At 47.8% G+C, this 18,229-nt stretch overlaps 1 protein-coding gene across 1 annotated transcript; it reads right to left on the bottom strand.

Annotated features, from left to right (window-relative positions):
- Positions 1 to 1,650: 1,650 nt before the first annotated feature.
- Positions 1,651 to 18,019, bottom strand: LOC306754594 (uncharacterized protein). The gene is made up of 16 exons (XM_079238611.1): positions 17,969 to 18,019; positions 14,670 to 14,921; positions 13,817 to 14,291; positions 13,687 to 13,733; positions 13,523 to 13,569; positions 11,945 to 12,010; positions 11,631 to 11,681; positions 11,409 to 11,555; positions 11,165 to 11,299; positions 10,906 to 11,060; positions 9,234 to 9,366; positions 8,185 to 8,259; positions 7,767 to 8,108; positions 7,537 to 7,692; positions 2,175 to 2,309; positions 1,651 to 1,957 (listed from the first exon to the last, which is right to left on the bottom strand). The coding sequence occupies exons 2-16, from the start codon at positions 14,722 to 14,724 to the stop codon at positions 1,754 to 1,756; spliced, it is 2,223 nt and encodes a 740-aa protein (XP_079094737.1). The 5' UTR covers positions 14,725 to 14,921; positions 17,969 to 18,019; the 3' UTR covers positions 1,651 to 1,753.
- Between the last annotated feature and the right edge of the window lie 210 nt (positions 18,020 to 18,229).

Genomic DNA, 18,229 nt, shown 5'->3' with positions numbered 1-18,229 from the left:
GTTGTCCAGCATACACTCCAACTGTTGTAAATTGTCCATAAGACGCAGTCACACAGTTTGTCCAAACCTTTTGAAGGTCGGCTTCCTTTGTAACTATGGATCTATATTCCTGATAAAAATGTGCCAGAAGTTAGTAGCTTCAGGCTTTGGTTCATTTTTGCTCTCTTTTCTCTGAACTCACTCTGAACTGGGAACTAAGACATACTTTATTTTCAGACTTTGTACAACTGTATCTCTATATTGATAAATTAATAAATGTAAATAAAAGAAAGAGTCAACCGTAGTCAAGAGAAAGCAGGAACTATTCCTGTATGTTGTTCAGCATACGGTTGCAATAATCAGCAAAATATTGAAAGCAGGTTGTGTGGAATTACATTTCACAAGGTTGAATAATAATTTATTAGACCAGATAAAAATAGATAAATCCAAATGCATCAATTAACAAACATGTTAGTATCAATTTCATTCATACATTTTTTTTATATTGCAGCTACCTTATGTCTTAGTTAAGTAACATTATAAAACATTTTAGCACATAGTTTTTAATGTTTTACAGTGATCTGTATCATAACAATATCTCTGCCCTTTGTAACAAACCAAACTGGGAGAAAAATCAGGTGAAAATCAGTGAAGTTATTGTTGTGGTTGGACCTCCACCTTACAGATAAATGCATTGGAGGCGCATGGAGACCCATCCAAGATGGCGGCGCGATGAGACGTCAGCTTGTGTAGCCCACCCGTCATCCGTCTGTCTGTCTTGTCCAGCAGGGGGCAGCAGAACCACCAGGTAGAATTAACGTGGTCTGCCAATCACAGATCAGCATGTAGCCACGTGGACATTGTGAAGACAACCTGAAGTTCAAACTGAGAATCAGTATAAGGAAGAAGGAAACTTTACGTCACTTTGAATGCAGCATGTTGTTGGTCTGAGTATTTAACGGACCAATGAGAAGCTGCGTTACAGGACAGAAACCATCCAATTAGAAACTGGCTCCTCTGATGGACATGAGACATCGTCAGGAGGGACATCTGGACTGTTTCTGACAGAAACTAGCCTGTTTACGAAGGAACTGAGGACATCATCCCAGTCAGTGCGGACACACAAACCTGATCAATGACCAATAATCAGCAGGGATTTAGATCAGCCTGTGATGGACTGGCGAGCTGTCCAGGATGTACCGTCCTCTCACCCAGAGACTGCTGGGGTGGGCGCCATCTGCCCCGCGACCCTTCATCGGACTGAGCGGTTCAGATGATGGATGAATGATTCTGATCGACGACCAGACGGGATAATCACTTCCTGATCAGCTGGAGGGTTGATCAATTCATTTGTCCCCGCGGGGAAATTTCACCCAGAGATGAGGGCTGGCCTTCATCACCACCATCATCATCATCTTTATCATCACCATCACCATCATCTGCACCATCATCATCATCATCATTGTGTAGTAAACAGAAATGATTACATCACTCTGCAGCTTCTTAAAAACTTTTATAAACAAAATCAAAACTATAAAATCCAGAATCTTCATCATCTTCATCATCACTGTTGGACCTGAACCGGTCGCTGCTCAGCACCAGGAACCAGTCCAGAAAAGCAGAACCGGTTCAGGACATGTTGAGGTAGAATTGTTTGGACCCAAAGCGGAGTGGAGGACTACATTACCCACAACCCCCCACCAGGAACCGGGACAGTAGTGGGCGGGACCTCAGCAGCTCAGATGAAGGAGGCACTTTTTTCATTCTGTAAAAGTCAGTTCTCTGTCTCTACACCTTCATCATCATCTTCATCATCCTCATCCTCCTTCTCCAGCAGGCAAGGCAGACAGGTGAGGAGGGGCGGGGCCAGCAGCAGGTGACAGGCATGAGATCTTGACCGTTGAAGGGAGGAGTTGTTTCGAACCCTCAAGCCGCCGCAGACTGTCATCCGCTCCAGATCGAGCAGCAGAGACACCAGCTGAAAACACACACAAAGCCGTTAGCGTCAGTAGCATCCTGAAGCTAACTATCGCCAGGGCAACCAGCTGGAGTGAACTGCATTTAGAACGAACAAAGATGGAAGAATTTCTGCTACATTTATTGTTGCTATAAAAGGACCAACATGAGACAATCAGAGTTTCAAGACGTCAAGGTGGTCCAGGGGCGGTCCAACATCTGTCACATAACCTCCTCACCTGGCTCAGGTGTTCGACCATGTGTGTGTGTTCCTGGTACAATCTGTGTGTGTCAGGCAGCAGAAGGTTCTGGACACTGACGTAGAGGTTCTGATTGGGTCCAACGTGGACGATAGTGTCCCTCATGGAGGACAGCTGAGACAAAGATATGAAATCAGCATCACTGTATCCTCCATCTTCCATCCATCCATTCATTCATCCATTATCCATCCATCCATCCATTATTCATCCATCCATCTATCATTCATCCATCCATCATCCATTCATCCATTATCCATCCATCATTCATCCATCAATCCATACATCCATTCATCCACTATCCATCCATCCATCATTCATCCAGCCATCATTCATCCATTATCCATCCATTCATTAATCCATCCGTCCATCCATTATTCATCCATCATCCATTCATCCATCAATCCATCAATCTATCATCCATCCATTATCCATCCATCCATCCATCATCCATTCATCCATCAATCTATCATCCATCCATCTATCCATCATTCATCCATCCATCCATCCATCATTCATCATCCATCATCCATTCATCCATCAATCTATCATCCATCCATCTATCCATCATTCATCCATCCATCCATCCATTATCGATCCATCCATCCATCATTCATTCATCCATCCATCCATCCATCCATCCATCCATCATTCATTCATCCATCCATCCATCATTCATCCATCCATCCATTATACATCCATCATCCATCCATCCATCATCCATTCCACTCCTGCTCTCAGCGAAGGAGGACGCTTCTCTCTGTGCTCCTGTTTCCTCCCTCTCCTCCCACTCTGCGACTTTGTCCTGTCTGACTCGGAGCCTCTTTTTACATCTCTTTACTTCCACTCAAACTACATCATGGATCTGATCGGCTGGTCTCTCAACGCAATTCATCAAAATCTCAACCCGGAGATCTGGCAGAGGGGAGCCCGCATGTCCTGAGGGGACGCTTCCAGCTGGATACGTTCAGGACTCATGGGCCAGGTGGAGACCGATGTGTCTGGCGGTTCTGTCCTCTGAGGACGTGGAGGACGTTTACATATTTGGATTATTGGTGATCAGGATTCTCCTGATTGGCGCTGGTGGAGTTCTGATCTACCTGAAGACCCGTGAGATTCTGGCAACAACTTGCAGGCTGCCAGAATTCTGTAACGGTATGTGCCGGGCTGGCAGTGCACAGACTCTTGTGTTGACCGGACTCGACCGTAAGCAGGATGCCAGTCTGATCCATACTGGTCATTTGGCTGTGGTCCCGGAGCTGGTCCGCAGAATTGACAACAACATGGAGAAGATGTCTGCTAGGATCGGTGGAAATTGACCCCCCCATTTGGCTGTCTGGAGCTGCCTGCCTGAGATCGGCTATGGACTCAAGGCCGAGGGCAAATTGTTTTCCTCGCCTGGAACCCAAACAACAATCATATCTGGATTCGGCTTCCCAGCAGCCTTGGGCCGGCGCAACCCCCCCTGATAACGGAAGAAGAGATGTTCATAGACGCTCTGTCCCCCCTCTTCAACCACCCCCAGTCCCTCCCACCTGACTCACCGCCACCCTGGACTTTTTTTTTTTTTCTCTGTATCTCCGGACTGCGTCAACTAGTGGCGCCGCCCGGAGTTACATGACCTTTTTTCCCTCGACCCCCTATGATCCTAATGTATCTCTGTTCTTATCTTGTAAGGCAGCGCCGGTAAACTGGCTGCACGGCTTAAGCTTAAGCTTGGTTCTGTATTATTCTTTTGTAATTAATGTTACATGTCTGTATGTCAAACCTTGGACGAGCTGGCTTGAACTCTGAATTTCAACTTGGGGGATGAATAAAGTATCTTTGATTTGATCCATCCATCCATCCATCATCCATTCATCCATCCATCTATCATCTATTCATCATCCAACCATCTTCCATCCATCCATCCGTCTATTCATCCATCATCCATTCATCCATCCATCCATTCATAGTCCATCATCCATCCATCCATCCATAATCCATCCATCCATCCATCCACCTTCCATCCGTCCATCATCCATCCACCCATCCATCATTCCATCCATTTATCCATCTATCCATCCATCCATCATCCATCCGCCCATTCATTTATCCATCATCCATCCATTCACCCATCTCTCCATCCACCATCCATCCATCCATCCATTTATCCATCTATCCATCCATCCATCATCCATCCGCCCATTCATTTATCCATCATCCATCCATTCACCCATCTCTCCATCCACCATCCATCCATCCTTCCATTTATTTATCCATCCATAATCCATCATCTATCCATCCATCAATCCATCCATCCATCCACCATCCTTCCATCATTTATCCATCATCCATCCATTCCCCCATCTCTCCATCCACCATCCATCTATCCTTCCATTTATTTATCCATCCATAATCCATCATCTATCCATCCATCCATCCATCAATTTATCCATCCATCATCCATCCATCCATTTATCCATCCATCATTCTATTAATCCATCATCCAGCCATCAATCCATTCATCCATCTAGCCATAATCCATCCATTTTTCCTTCAATCCATCCATCCATTTATCCTTCAATCCATCCATCCACCCATCATCCATCATCCATCCATTTAGCCATCCATTATACATCATCCATACATCCACCCATCCATCATCAATCCATTCATCATCCATCATTCATTCAACCATCCATACATCCATCCATCATCCATCAATCATTGATCCATCCACCATCCATCATCCATCCATCGGTCGGGATCTGGACCGTTGTAGGGGGGTCGGGATGAGATTTGGACCTCTGGATGGGGGTTGGGATGAGATTTGGACCTCTGGAGGGGGTTGAGATAAGATTTGGACCGCTAGAGAGGGTTCGGGATGAGATTTGGACCAGGGTCAGGATGAGATTTAGACCAGTGTAGGGGGATCAGGATGAGATTTGGACCACAGTAGGGGCTTCATGATAAGATTTGGACCTCTAGATGGGGGTCGGGATGAGATTTTGGCCTCTGGATGGGGGCGGGGATGAGATTTGGACCTGGAGGGGGATCGGGGTGAGATTTGGACCTCTGGAGGGGGGTCGGGATGAGATCTGGACCTATGATGGGGGTGGGGATGAGATTTGGACCTCTGGAATGGTATTGGGATGAGATTTGAACCTCTGGAAGGGGGTCGGGATGAGATTTGAACCTATGATGGGGGTGGGGATGAGATTTGGACCTCTGGAATGGTGTTGGGATGAGATTTGAACCTAAGGGTGGGGGTCGGGATGAGATTTGGACCTCTGGATGGGGGTTGGGATAAGATTTGAACCTATGATGGGGGTCGGGATGAGATTTGGACCTCTGGATGGGGTTCGGGATGAGATTCGAACCTCTGGATGTGTGTCGGGATGAGATTTGGACCTCTGGATGGGGGTCTAGATGACATTTGAACATCTGGATGGGGGTCGGGATGAGATTTGGACCTCTGGGAGAGGGCCGGGATGAAATTTAGACATCTGGATGGGGGTCGGGATGAAATTTGAACCACTGGAGGGGGGGTCGGGATGAGATTTGGACCTCTGGGAGGGGGTCGGGATGAGATTTGGACCTAAGGGTGGGGGTCGGGATGAGATTTGGACCTCAGGAGGCGGGTCGGGATGAGATCAGGACCTCTGGAGGGGGGTCGGGATGAGATTTGGACCTCTGGGAGAGGGCCGGGATGAAATTTAGACATCTGGATGGGGGTCGGGATGAAATTTGAACCTCTGGAGGGGGGGTCGGGATGAGATTTGGACCTCTGGGAGGGGGTCTGGATGAGATTTGGACCTAAGGGTGGGGGTCGGGATGAGATTTGGACCTAAGGGTGGGGGTCGGGATGAGATTTGGACCTTTGGATGGGGGTTGGGATGAGATTTGGACCTCTGGATGGGGGTTGGGATGAGATTTTGGCCTCTGGATGGGGGTTGGGATGAGATTTGGACCTCTGGATGGGGGTTGGGATGAGATTTTGGCCTCTGGATGGGGGTTGGGATAAGATTTGAAGCTATGATGGGGGTCGGGATGAGATTTGGACCTCTGGATGGGGGTTGGGATGAGATTCGAACCTCTGGATGTGTGTCGGGATGAGATTTGGACCTCTGGATTGGGGGTCGGAATGAGATTTTGGCCTCTGGATGGGGGTCGGGGTGAGATTTGAACCTCTGGATGGGGGTCGGGATGAGATTTGAACCTCTGGAGGGGGGTCGGAATGAGATCTGGGCCTCTGGAGGGGGGTCGGGATGAGATCTGGACGTATGATGGGGGTGGGGATGAGATTTGGACCTCTGGATAGGGGTTGGGATGAGATTTGGACCAAAGGGTGGGGGTCGGGATGAGATTTGGACCTCTGGAGGCGGGTCGGGATGAGATCAGGACCTCTGGAGGGGGGTCGGGATGAGATTTGGACCTCTGGGAGAGGGCCGGGATGAAATTTAGACATCTGGATGGGGGTCGGGATGAAATTTGAACCTCTGGAGGGGGGGTCGGGATGAGATTTGGACCTCTGGGAGGGGGTCTGGATGAGATTTGGACCTAAGGGTGGGGGTCGGGATGAGATTTGGACCTAAGGGTGGGGGTCGGGATGAGATTTGGACCTTTGGATGGGGGTTGGGATGAGATTTGGACCTCTGGATGGGGGTTGGGATGAGATTTTGGCCTCTGGATGGGGGTTGGGATGAGATTTGGACCTCTGGATGGGGGTTGGGATGAGATTTTGGCCTCTGGATGGGGGTTGGGATAAGATTTGAAGCTATGATGGGGGTCGGGATGAGATTTGGACCTCTGGATGGGGGTTGGGATGAGATTCGAACCTCTGGATGTGTGTCGGGATGAGATTTGGACCTCTGGATTGGGGGTCGGAATGAGATTTTGGCCTCTGGATGGGGGTCGGGGTGAGATTTGAACCTCTGGATGGGGGTCGGGATGAGATTTGAACCTCTGGAGGGGGGTCGGAATGAGATCTGGGCCTCTGGAGGGGGGTCGGGATGAGATCTGGACGTATGATGGGGGTGGGGATGAGATTTGGACCTCTGGATAGGGGTTGGGATGAGATTTGGACCTAAGGGTGGGGGTCGGGATGAGATTTGGACCTCTGGGAGGGGGTCGGGATGAAATTTGGACATCTGGAATTGTGTCGGGATGAGATTTGGACCTCTGGATGGGGTTTGGGATGAGATTTGGACCTAAGGGTGGGGGTCGGGTTGAGATTTTGGCATCTGGATGGGGGTCGGGATGAGATTTGAACCTCTGGAGGGGGGTCGGGGTGAGATTTGAACCTCTGGAGTGGGGATGAGATTTGGATGTCGAGGACTAGTGGAAATAAAACCAGTCGTACTCTGGAGCACTGCAGCAGTTGCAGAACCGGTCCTTCAGCCAGAACAGCGACCCAGTGAGCTGGCAGCACCGTCTTCCTTAACACCTGCAGCATCTGCCGCAAGCCCCGCCCACCTGTGACATCGGGGCCTCTGAACAGGCGAAACAGGCTCGAGCTCTGAAAACAGAAACGGCAGTGACTCAACACAACTTCCTGTTTGTAATCTGATGATGACTTAGAGCTCCACTAACCAATGAAATAAACTCTGGCCGCTGGCAGGTGATGTCACATGTTATGATATCATCATTGACAGGCACAGTGATGTCAGAAGGAGCAGGTGAGGGCGCAGTTACCACCTCCTCATCAGAACCACAGCACTGCAGCTCCACCTGCACATCATAGAACCTCCCTTTGTCCGACACCCCCACCATGCACGCATGCTCGTCCATCACACCCCAGTCTGCCAGGCCCCGCCCCCCCAAGTCCACCTTCACAGGCTCCGCCTCCTCTTTGACCTGCAGCTGTTGGACTGGAGTAGGAAGAGGAGCAGGGATGTCGGTGAGATCTGTGGAAACATTGAGGACAGACGCCACCTGGAAAGACACCTTCAGGTCAGAAATATGATAAGCTTCAGGGGTGGGACTGTGGAACCGGATGGAACTGGTTTACCTGAGGCAAACAGGTGAGGGTGGAGTCAGACTGCATGCCAGTAGAAAGATGGCCGTCCTCCATGTTCAGGTTCAGCTGGAACAAAACCAGACCAGGTTGTGTCAGATCTGATTGGATGCTGGTTCAGGTGTGTGTGTCTGTGTGTGTGTTACCTGCAGGTGTGTCCCATTCGGCAGTCCTGAAGCTCCGCCTCCACCAGCCGACACCTGACATACCTGGTGAAGCTTTGTCTCCTCCTCTTCCTCCTTCTTCATCCCATTCACCGCTGGATTCTCGCTCTCCTTCAGACTTATCTTTGCTCTCTGTTCTTCTAACTCCCTCCTCCACCTCCTCTTCCTCGTTTCCTGAACACAAAAACACACCAGGACTTTCTACGGCCTTTTTCAGGAAACTTCCAGGAATGTTCCAGGAAACTTCCAGGAATGTTCCAGGAAACTTCCAATACACTTCCAGGAATGTTCCAGGAAACTTCCAGAAATGTTCCAAGGAAAATTCCAGGAATGTTCAAGGAAACTTGCAGAAAACTTCCAGGAATGTTCCAGGAAACTTCCAGGTATGTTCCAGGAAACTTCCACGAATGTTCCAGGAAACTTTCAGGACACTTCCAGGAATGTTCCAGGACACTTCCAGGTATGTTCCAGGACACTTCCAGGTATGTTCCAGGACACTTCCAGGAATGTTCCAGGAAACGTCCAGGAATGTTCCAGGAAACGTCCAGGAATGTTCCAGGAAACGTCCAATACACTTCCAGGAATGTTCCAGGAAACTTCCAGAAAACTTCCAGGAATGTTCCAGGAAACTTCCAGGACACTTCCAGGTATGTTCCAGGAAACTTCCAGGAATGTTCCAGGAAACTTTCAGGACACTTCCAGGAATGTTCCAGGAAACTTCCAGGACACTTCCAGGAATGTTCCAGGACACTTCCAGGAATGTTCCAGGAAACTTTCCAGGAAATTTCCAGGAATGTTCAGGAAACTTCCAGGACACTTCCAGGGACATTTAAGGACCTTCCATGAAATGTTTCTCCTGATGTCTGATCAGGAACCAACCTTCAAGCTAAGTCTGTTCTCCTGCTCCTCTTCTCTGTTCAGCATCTGGATTCGTTTTCCTCCCCACATCCTCCTCCGCCACCTCCCCCTTACGCTTCTCCTCCTCTGAAACAGTAGGAGAGGAGAGTCAGGTCTGACGGACAAGAGAGGGGAAGAGAGGTGTGGTGGAATTATGTGTATAGTGTAGTTTGTTTTGTTTTTTTTCTTTTTAACCTGTCCTGTCCAGCATCTCAGCATAAAGAACAATCTGCGTGCCATATTTTTGCCAGACAGATTTGCTCTGTCAAGGGAGACATCTCATGTAAATAGCTGCCCTTGATGATCTGAATATTTTTATTATTATGATAATTATTTCATTTTATTTTTTTATTTATTTTCCTTTTATCATTTTGCAATCATCATCAGTCTTGATATGGCCGAGCTGGACCTGGCAGGGAAAGAGGGAAAAAAAGAGGAAATGAAAGGAGGAAAAAGAAAGACAGAAAAGAAAGGCGTGTCTAAGCTGCTAAAGTTACAGTATTTGCAAAACAATATAAAGTACTGAAAAAATACAAGACAAAAGTAGGATAGTAACAATATTCAAAAACAGACAAAAAAATGAAAAATAAAAGTAAAAAAAGAAAATGAATGAATAAAATAACAATTACAATACCAACCGTTATTAAACATACCTACAGAGAATCATCAGCAACATTTAGTAGGAAGCAGATGGGAAGATGAGCGCATGTGGGCGTGCACGTGTGAGTGTTCAACCTGTGATCATGCAATCAAAGATCAGCTGAGTGCTTGTAGGGGAGCACGACCACGACCCGAGGTGTAGGGGAGGAAGCCAAGGCCCCCAGGGCCCGGCAAGCCCACCATGCACAGAGCCCGGGCAGGCAAAGCAGAGAGAGCCTCCGTCCCCCGAGCCCAGAGCAGTGGAAGCCTCCAGGCAGGCGCCACCCGGCGCCACGAGGCAGGGGCACCGGGTAGCACAGGGCGACGGCACGCCGGCCCGGCGGGCGCCGGGCGCTGAAGCGCGGGCCGCACAGAGAGCCGGCAGCCCACAGGCCCCAGGACCACCCGTCCCCCCGGCAGAGCGCCGGCCAAGACCCAGCGGGCGCCACCACGATCCCCAAGGACAAGGACACGTCCGTAGACCCTCCCCCCCAACAACCCCTCCCCACAACCCTCCCGCTGCTTCCTATCCCCCCTCTCCAGCACCCTCCCCATCCCTCTCCCTCCCAAGCCCTACCGTCCCCAACACTCCCCCCTCCCCCCCCACCCCTCCCTCCCATTCCACACACCCCCCTCCCTATAGTGTAGTTTTAATATGTTACTCATTTATTAAGTTTCTTCTAAGTAGTACAAGTTATATATTCTGCATAGTTAGAGCAGTTCAGTAAGCTTGCTTTAGTAGATTCATGCATAAAACTAAGTGTTCTGTTCAAGGCCTGTTTCAGCTTTGACTGTTGTTATCTCCAAGCTAGCAGTTGTTTTGACTCGTGCTGCCTGCAAGGGCTGTTTGTGTCTGCTTAAAGAACACTGTAGCACTCTGAGCAGGGGCAGAGCTCTCCAGACCTCTCGCCCGCAACATCTGTACATGCCCAATAAATTTAACAGAAAACAGTTGATTTATAGATTTATTTCTCATCGGCAAGAAGAGAGGAGGAGGAGGAGAGTCAGGTCTGACGGAGAGGAGAGGAGAGGAGAGGAGAGGAGAGGAGGTGCTGGTGCCGTGGCGTAGCAGGCGCCGTCAGCCAGCAGTCTAATGACTGACGAACCAATCAGGATGTTGCAGCTGCTCTGCAGGTTCTGATGAGAAACCCGGTTCTGTTTGATGTATTTCTGATAAAAAAAACATTGTTGTGTTGCAGAACAAACATGGCAGAACCAGTAGAACCTGCAGTAGAACCTGAATATCTGAACGGGACAGAACCTCCATCACCCACCTCCGTCCCCTCTGCATTTCCCGTCCACCTCCTCCACCTGGTCCACTGGAGCTGAGGCGGAGTCGCTGTGGTAACCGTCTCCTCGCCAGCCTGTGTGTGGTTCTGCGGTTCCACCGTCCATTCTTTCCTGGTTTTCTGAGGAGGTAACAGATCGAGAGCTGCAGTTCCTGCGGTGAACTAAAGTGGTGACAGTCACAACTCCACCCTGAAAAGCAGCATGTAGAAGAACAGGAAGCAGACTCACCACCACCAGACACCGCCTCATCACACACTTCTGCCTGAGTCGAGACGGACCACCAAACATCTTCATGTCTCGGCAGTAGTTACAACTTCCACAGTTTTTCCTGAGGCAGGCGGCGCAGCCGCCACAGCCATGACGCCGTTTCTTCTTCTGCAGAAACAAAGTCAGCTGCTGAGGAGGAGGAGAATAGACTGCACATGATGAAGGATGGGTCTCCATACCAACCTCGCTGTCCAGGGGTCCTCCCAGACCCATCATCCTGTCCCTCAACTGCATCTGCAAAACCAATCACAAGCCAACTGAAGGTCAATGGCAGGAACACAACTGGCAGTCCGCTTCCTGTACTGGGTCCGCTTGAAACGGACCGACCCTGCGTTTGTAGGTGGACCAAGTCCTTCTTTGGTCCGAATCATCTGGTGCGTTTACATTTCCCCAAACAAAGCGGCTTGCCCAGCAAACGGACTCGGGTTTGGATTAAAACAACTGATGAGGCCTGCAGTTCAGAGAGCTGTTCCACCATCTGAGCAGCTTCATCTTACCTGCACCTCTTCTTCCTCTTGTCTTTCCTCCTCTGGTTTCCTCACGACCCAGTGGTCCTCCCAGACCTGAAACCAGCAGAGAACAAACCCTGATGTGCTGCCATCTTGTGGGCTTAGAGATCCCCTCCATGGGGAAAGGGGGTGAAGATGTAGAAATGGAGCACACCCCTAACACACATCCGGATAGTCCGCTAGACCCGGTCCCATTGGGGGCTCGACTGGGGACTTGGCTCAGCTGTAGCGGGGTGTATCCATGCGGACCAAGGTTGTGTTCACTTTGGTCAAACCAGCCAAACTATTAGAATAATATATCCCCATTCCCACCAGAGGTGGCGCTGGACTAGTATTTAGCAGAAGAGAGGACCAGACCTGTGGAGCATTCACATTTTCCCAAACAATGAATAGATGGATGGATGATGGATGGATGGACGATGGATGGATGGAAAGATGGGTAATGGATGAATGGATGAATGATGGATGGATGGATGGATGAATGGATGGATGGATGGATTGATGGATAATGGATGAATGAATAAATAAATGGATCGATGGATGGACGGATGGATGAGTGGATGAATTGATGGATGCATAAATGGATGTATGAATGGAGGATTGATGGATGGATGGATGGATGGATGATGGATGGATGGATGGTAGATGGATGGATTATGGGTGGATGGATAATGGACGGATGGATGAATAGATGATGGATGGATGGATGGATGGATGAATGGATGGATGGATGGATGATGGATGAATGGATGGATAAATGAATGAATGAATGGATGGATGGATAATGGATGATTGGGTGGGCGGATGGATGGATGAATGGATGGATAAGTGGATGAATGGACGGATGGATGAATGGATGGATGAGTGGATGAATAATGGGTGGATGGATGGATGGTGGATGGATAAATGAATGAATGAAAGGTGGATGGATGAATGGATGAATTTATGATGGATGGATAATGGATGAAGGGGTGGATGGATGGATGAATGGATGGATGGAGAAGTGCATGAATGCATGAATGGATGAATGATGGATGGATGGATAATGGCTGGATGGATGATCGATGGAGGGATGGATGGATGGATGAGTGGATGAGTGGATTGATGGATGAATGGACAGATGGATGATGGATGGATGAGTGGATGAATGGATGGATGGATAAATGGATGAATGGATGTATGAATGGATGATGGATGGATGAATGAATGAATAATGGGTGGATGAATGGATGGTGGATGGATAAATGGATGGATGATGGATGGATGGATGAATGGATGGATAAGTGGATGGATGAGTGAATAAATGGATGGATGAATGGATGGATGAATGGATGAATGAATGAATGGATGGATGAGTGGATGAATGGATGATGGATGAATGGATAGATAAGTGGATGAATGGATGGATGAGTGGATGAGTGGATGGATGGTTGGATGAATGGTTGAATGAATGGATGGATGATGGATGGATAGATGGATGATTGATGAATGGATGGATGGATGAATGATGGATGGATGGATGGATGAATGGATGGATGAAGGGATGATGGGAAACTGATGTTTTACCTTCTGAATCTCCATGTTGGGTTGGTTTTCTGGTGGGTTCTTCTTCTCTGGAAGAAAATCAAACATCATAAACAGGAAGTCATGTCTGATTACACACAATCAGCTGTGCGACATAATGAAAGCTTCAGACTCCGCCCCCATTCAGGCGGATAGGTGTGTGTTACCTGCGGAGAAGCAGGAGCAGTCTTTATGTCTGCAGTGGGATGGCAACCTGTAAACAACAACCAATCAGAGTCCTGATAGCACACCTGTGTGGTGATGTCACTGAGACAGTCTCCAGGTTGCCTCTCTTACCTGATGTCTTCTGATTGGCTGTAGCTGTCAGGTTTGTTAGGCACCTCCCGGTAGACACAGTAGGTGTGGTCTATTAGGTGCAGGGGGGCGGAGTCAGTGATGAGGCAGTGGGATCTCTCTGGTCCTTCTTCAGGTGCACAATGGGCCTGAATTCTGACTTCCACCTTTTTCACAAAGCTCTTTGATCTGCCATCACACTCCTGCAGCTCCCGTGGCCGTATCCAATCACAGTTTCGTCCTGAGTCACGTGACCCCCTGTGCCGGCCCCACCCCCTCTGCTTCCAAGCCCTCAGCTGTTCCAGCGGAGGACGGACTATCGTGATCCTGCACTTCCTGATGTCGGGGAACAGCTTCCTCCATCGCTCTTCGTCCTCTTCCATCCTCTGGGTTGTCATGGAAACCACCCCATCCTTCCTGGTTTTGGAGCGCTGACGGGTCACACGGACCTCCCCTACCTCCGGAGGTCCTACAAACTCTACCGGACAAACAGAACCTGGGTCAGAACTAGACAACGTGAAGCAACAGGAGCAGGAGCTAGCTTCCCTACACCTGAGATTTCGCCTCAACAAACGGAGGAGCTCCCGTCTGAAAGCCGGAAGGTTCTTCAGATTCTTAGGTCCTGCTCTGGTCGTAACGCCGACATGAAAAGACTTCTAGTTGCTGGGTGTGTGCGCTACTGTCACCTACTGGTCAGTAAAATCATTTGGGATATTTTTCACAGCTACACAAAACTGAAGTCTGATTCTCTGTATGCTGACTCCGCCCCCTGCTGGGCGGACCGCCATAGCAACTCTCAGTGTGAGTCATGTGACACACTGCAGCAGTCACATAATTAAACAGAGGATCATCATACCTCCCACTTCAAGCCCCGCCCCCAGACAGAGCTCGTCCAACCGCTCAATGTCCATCTCAGGATGAGTTTCAGGACCGCCCCCTCTGCTACCGTAGCCAATGAAGGTGAGTCCTGCACCCAGTGGGCCTGGCGTCTCTCTCCATCTTGTTCAGAGCGAGAGCCCGTCAAGATGTCATGTGACACCAGCGAAGCCTCTGATTTATTGACGGGATCCACTTGTGAAGCAGGAGCTGACAATCATGGCGATGGGACCTGGAGAGGACGTCATAAACATAAACGCAGATCGCAAATATGAACTTAGATCTCAAATATACTTTACTTTATTCACTGGGGCGTATTAATGCACAGTAGGAGTTGTGTGAATCAGGTCTCCATTTGTAGCTTATAGAGGCAGCCAGGATAGATACAAAGCAAAACAAAAATAAATCCAAATAAACAAATGCTGACTCAACAAAACACTACATGGACCCAAGCACACCAGCAGAGACCAACACATGCACACACGTTCCACATCAGTCATGGGTTACAGGTACACATATATTTATACCGTGAATACTCTATTCTGACTGGTTGCAGGGTGTCCGTTAAAAAGTGATAATGGACACCAGTTAAAAAAAGTTCAGTCAAATAGCCGAATAATCCTAAATCATTGCGCCGGCTCAAATGCCAGCTGGTAACCGTGGCAACAGAAATGTTAGCGACAAACGGACAAAACAGAAAGCAGAAAGAATATCTGGAAGGACTATGTCAAACAGCGGCCCATGGTTACTGATGAATGTATCTGATCCGCTGGTTTTTAAGTTATTTTATTTTTTCAGGTTAATTTAGACCATTAGTTGAACAATAACCAGAGTAGAAAAGGAGAAAGGAAAAAAGTCTCCCGATCCCTCCCCATCTCACTACTGTATTATGTTCATGTTCTACTGAGATCGTTAGTTGAAATCAGTCACTGCAGATAAAATATCCATCATATTGTTTCAAGCGTATTAAATAATATTTAATCAGTTAGTTTATGATGAAATTCCAGATCTCTGAAAGAGGGACAGAGCGGCACTAACGTCACCCTGCAGCGGTGCAGCAGACCGTTGTGTTTCTCTGCATTAATGCTCCAGCGGTTACACCGATTTCACAGCCATCTTCAAGAATTAAAAAGGTCTGTGCTGTTCGCATTTACATTTTTTCACATCCGAAGTTTTCTTATGCTGTTATAGAAACCAGCTATTGCACGTCCTCCCCGATTTCCTTCATATTTTTAAAGAAATATGTATTTTCAGAAAATCACCATATTTTCATTGGAATCCGTTAAAAGGGAGGGGGCGGCACTTCCATTCAACACTCTTATCTTTCAGGCTCGATCACCTGACGGTGCACCGTGCACACACACTCACTCACATTCATACACACTGAGCTACCTGGACCACACAGTTACACACATCCCGCAACACCTTCATATTTCACCATCATCGGGGATTTGTTGCAATAGTATCTGCTGCCGAACGAGCTGTGGGGGCTGCCAACGGTGGTTACCTGAAACTAATTTTATTTTGTTTTGTTTTGTTTATTTTATGTTGTTGATCATCAAACTCTCACTCTCACTGTTAATCGATTTGATCTGTAAATTCATTAACAATTCAACAGTTTAGCTCAATGCCCGAATAGATCAGATTCATTTTTCGTCACCTGGATCTTAAACCTAGATCATAAACGTAAACCTAGATCTTAAACATAAACCTAGATCTTAAACATAAACCTAGGTCCTAATCATAAACCTAGATCTAATGTAAACCTAGATCATAAACGTACACCTAGACACTAAACGTAAACCTATACCTTAAACATAAACCTAGACACTATACATAAACCTAGATCTTAAACATAAACCAACATCCTACATGTAAACTTACATCCTAAACATAAACCTAGATCCTAAAGGTAAACCTAGACACTAAACGTAAACCTAGATCTTAAACGTAAACCTAGATCCTAAACGTAAACCTTGATCCTAAACGTAAACCTAGATACTAAACGTAAACCTAGATACTAAACATAAACCTAGATACTAAACATAAACCTAGAACTAAACATAAATCTAGATATTAAACATAAACCTAGAACTAAACATAAACGTAGATACTAAACGTAAATGTAGATCTTAAAAGTGAACTTAGATCACAAACGTAAACGTAGATCCTAAACATAAACGTCTATCCTACATGTAAACCTAGATCCTAAACTTAAACCTAGATCCTAAACTTAAACCTAGATCCTAAATGTAAACCTAGATACAAAGCATAAACCTAGATACTAAACTTAGATCATAAACGTAAACTTAGATCTTAAATGTAAACTTAGATACTAAACATTAACTTAAATCCTAAACGAAAACAGATCTTCAACGTAAACCTAAAGGTTAACAAAGATCCTGAACAAAAACCTAAAATATATCAGAAATAGTAAATCTAAATTTTTGGCTTAGGTTTGGATTTGGGTCTGGACTTGGGTATGGATTCAGTTCTGGACTCCGGTCTGGGCTCTGGTCTGGACTTTGGTAAGTGCTCTTGACTTTGGTCTGGGCTCTGGTCTGGGCTCAGGGCTTTGGTCAGGGGTCTGGTCTTTGGTCTGGGCTCAGGGCTTTGGTCAGGGGTCTGGTCTTTGGTCTGGGCTCAGGGCTTTGGTCAGGGGTCTGGTCTTTGGTCTGGGCTGTGGTCTGGGCTCAGGGCTTTGGTCAGGGGTCTGGTCTTTGGTCTGGGCTCTGGTCTGGGCTCAGGGCTTTGGTCAGGGGTCTGGTCTTTGGTCTGGGCTCTGGTCTTTGGCTTGGGCTCTGGCCTGGACTTTGGTCAGGGGTCTGTTTCGGTCTGAGCTCAGGACTGGATCTGCCTGTCCTGCAGGCTCTGAGACCACGGAGGGAAACTATGAATGAAGTTCCAGCTCAGCCAATCAGAATGAAGCATACTGGGACGTGGAGTCCGCTGCTGTTCGGCTCTCTGTGGGTCCGACAAGGCAACACAGACAGAAACAGATTCCACAAACTTCCCGAACTGCAGCAAAACACTTTGATCAATGGCTCACACACATCCCGTGCACATCATCACGCTCAGACACGCGCACGCCCGGACCAGCGGACATGTTTCCCCTCTGCAGCTCCAGAGACCACCGCGGGGCTTAGCAGCTCCTGCTGCCGCCTTGCAGTGCTCCTTTCCGGCCGCGCCTGTTCATCCGTCTCCGCTCCTAACCTCGCTGCACGCAACCTTTCATAACTCTGGAAATTTAGGGAAATTAAAGCAGTTTTTCTGTCTTACCGCTCCGCGAGACCCTCGGCTGCTCAGCCTCTGCTTCACTGCGCATTCACGGACCGCAACAAGCGTCGGAATTTATACAACAAAGCCCAAAACATCAGATTCCTGCGGAGGATTGTGCCTTTGGAGGCTCAAATCAATATTCTGCTGAACAATGTGATAAAATATAAGTATTTTACAAAGATAAAAGTAATATTTTGTGAAGTATGAGCCTGTGTGATTAATCACAGCATGGTAAAAAAAAAAAAAAAAAAAAAAAAAACA

The sequence above is a fragment of the Telmatherina bonti genome (genome assembly GCF_933228915.1).
Source record: "Telmatherina bonti genome assembly, chromosome: 4".
In the NCBI taxonomy this organism is placed as follows: Eukaryota; Metazoa; Chordata; class Actinopteri; order Atheriniformes; family Telmatherinidae; genus Telmatherina; species Telmatherina bonti.
The sequence above is the reverse complement of the archived record's forward strand: the minus strand, read 5'-3'. Positions and strand labels throughout refer to the sequence as shown.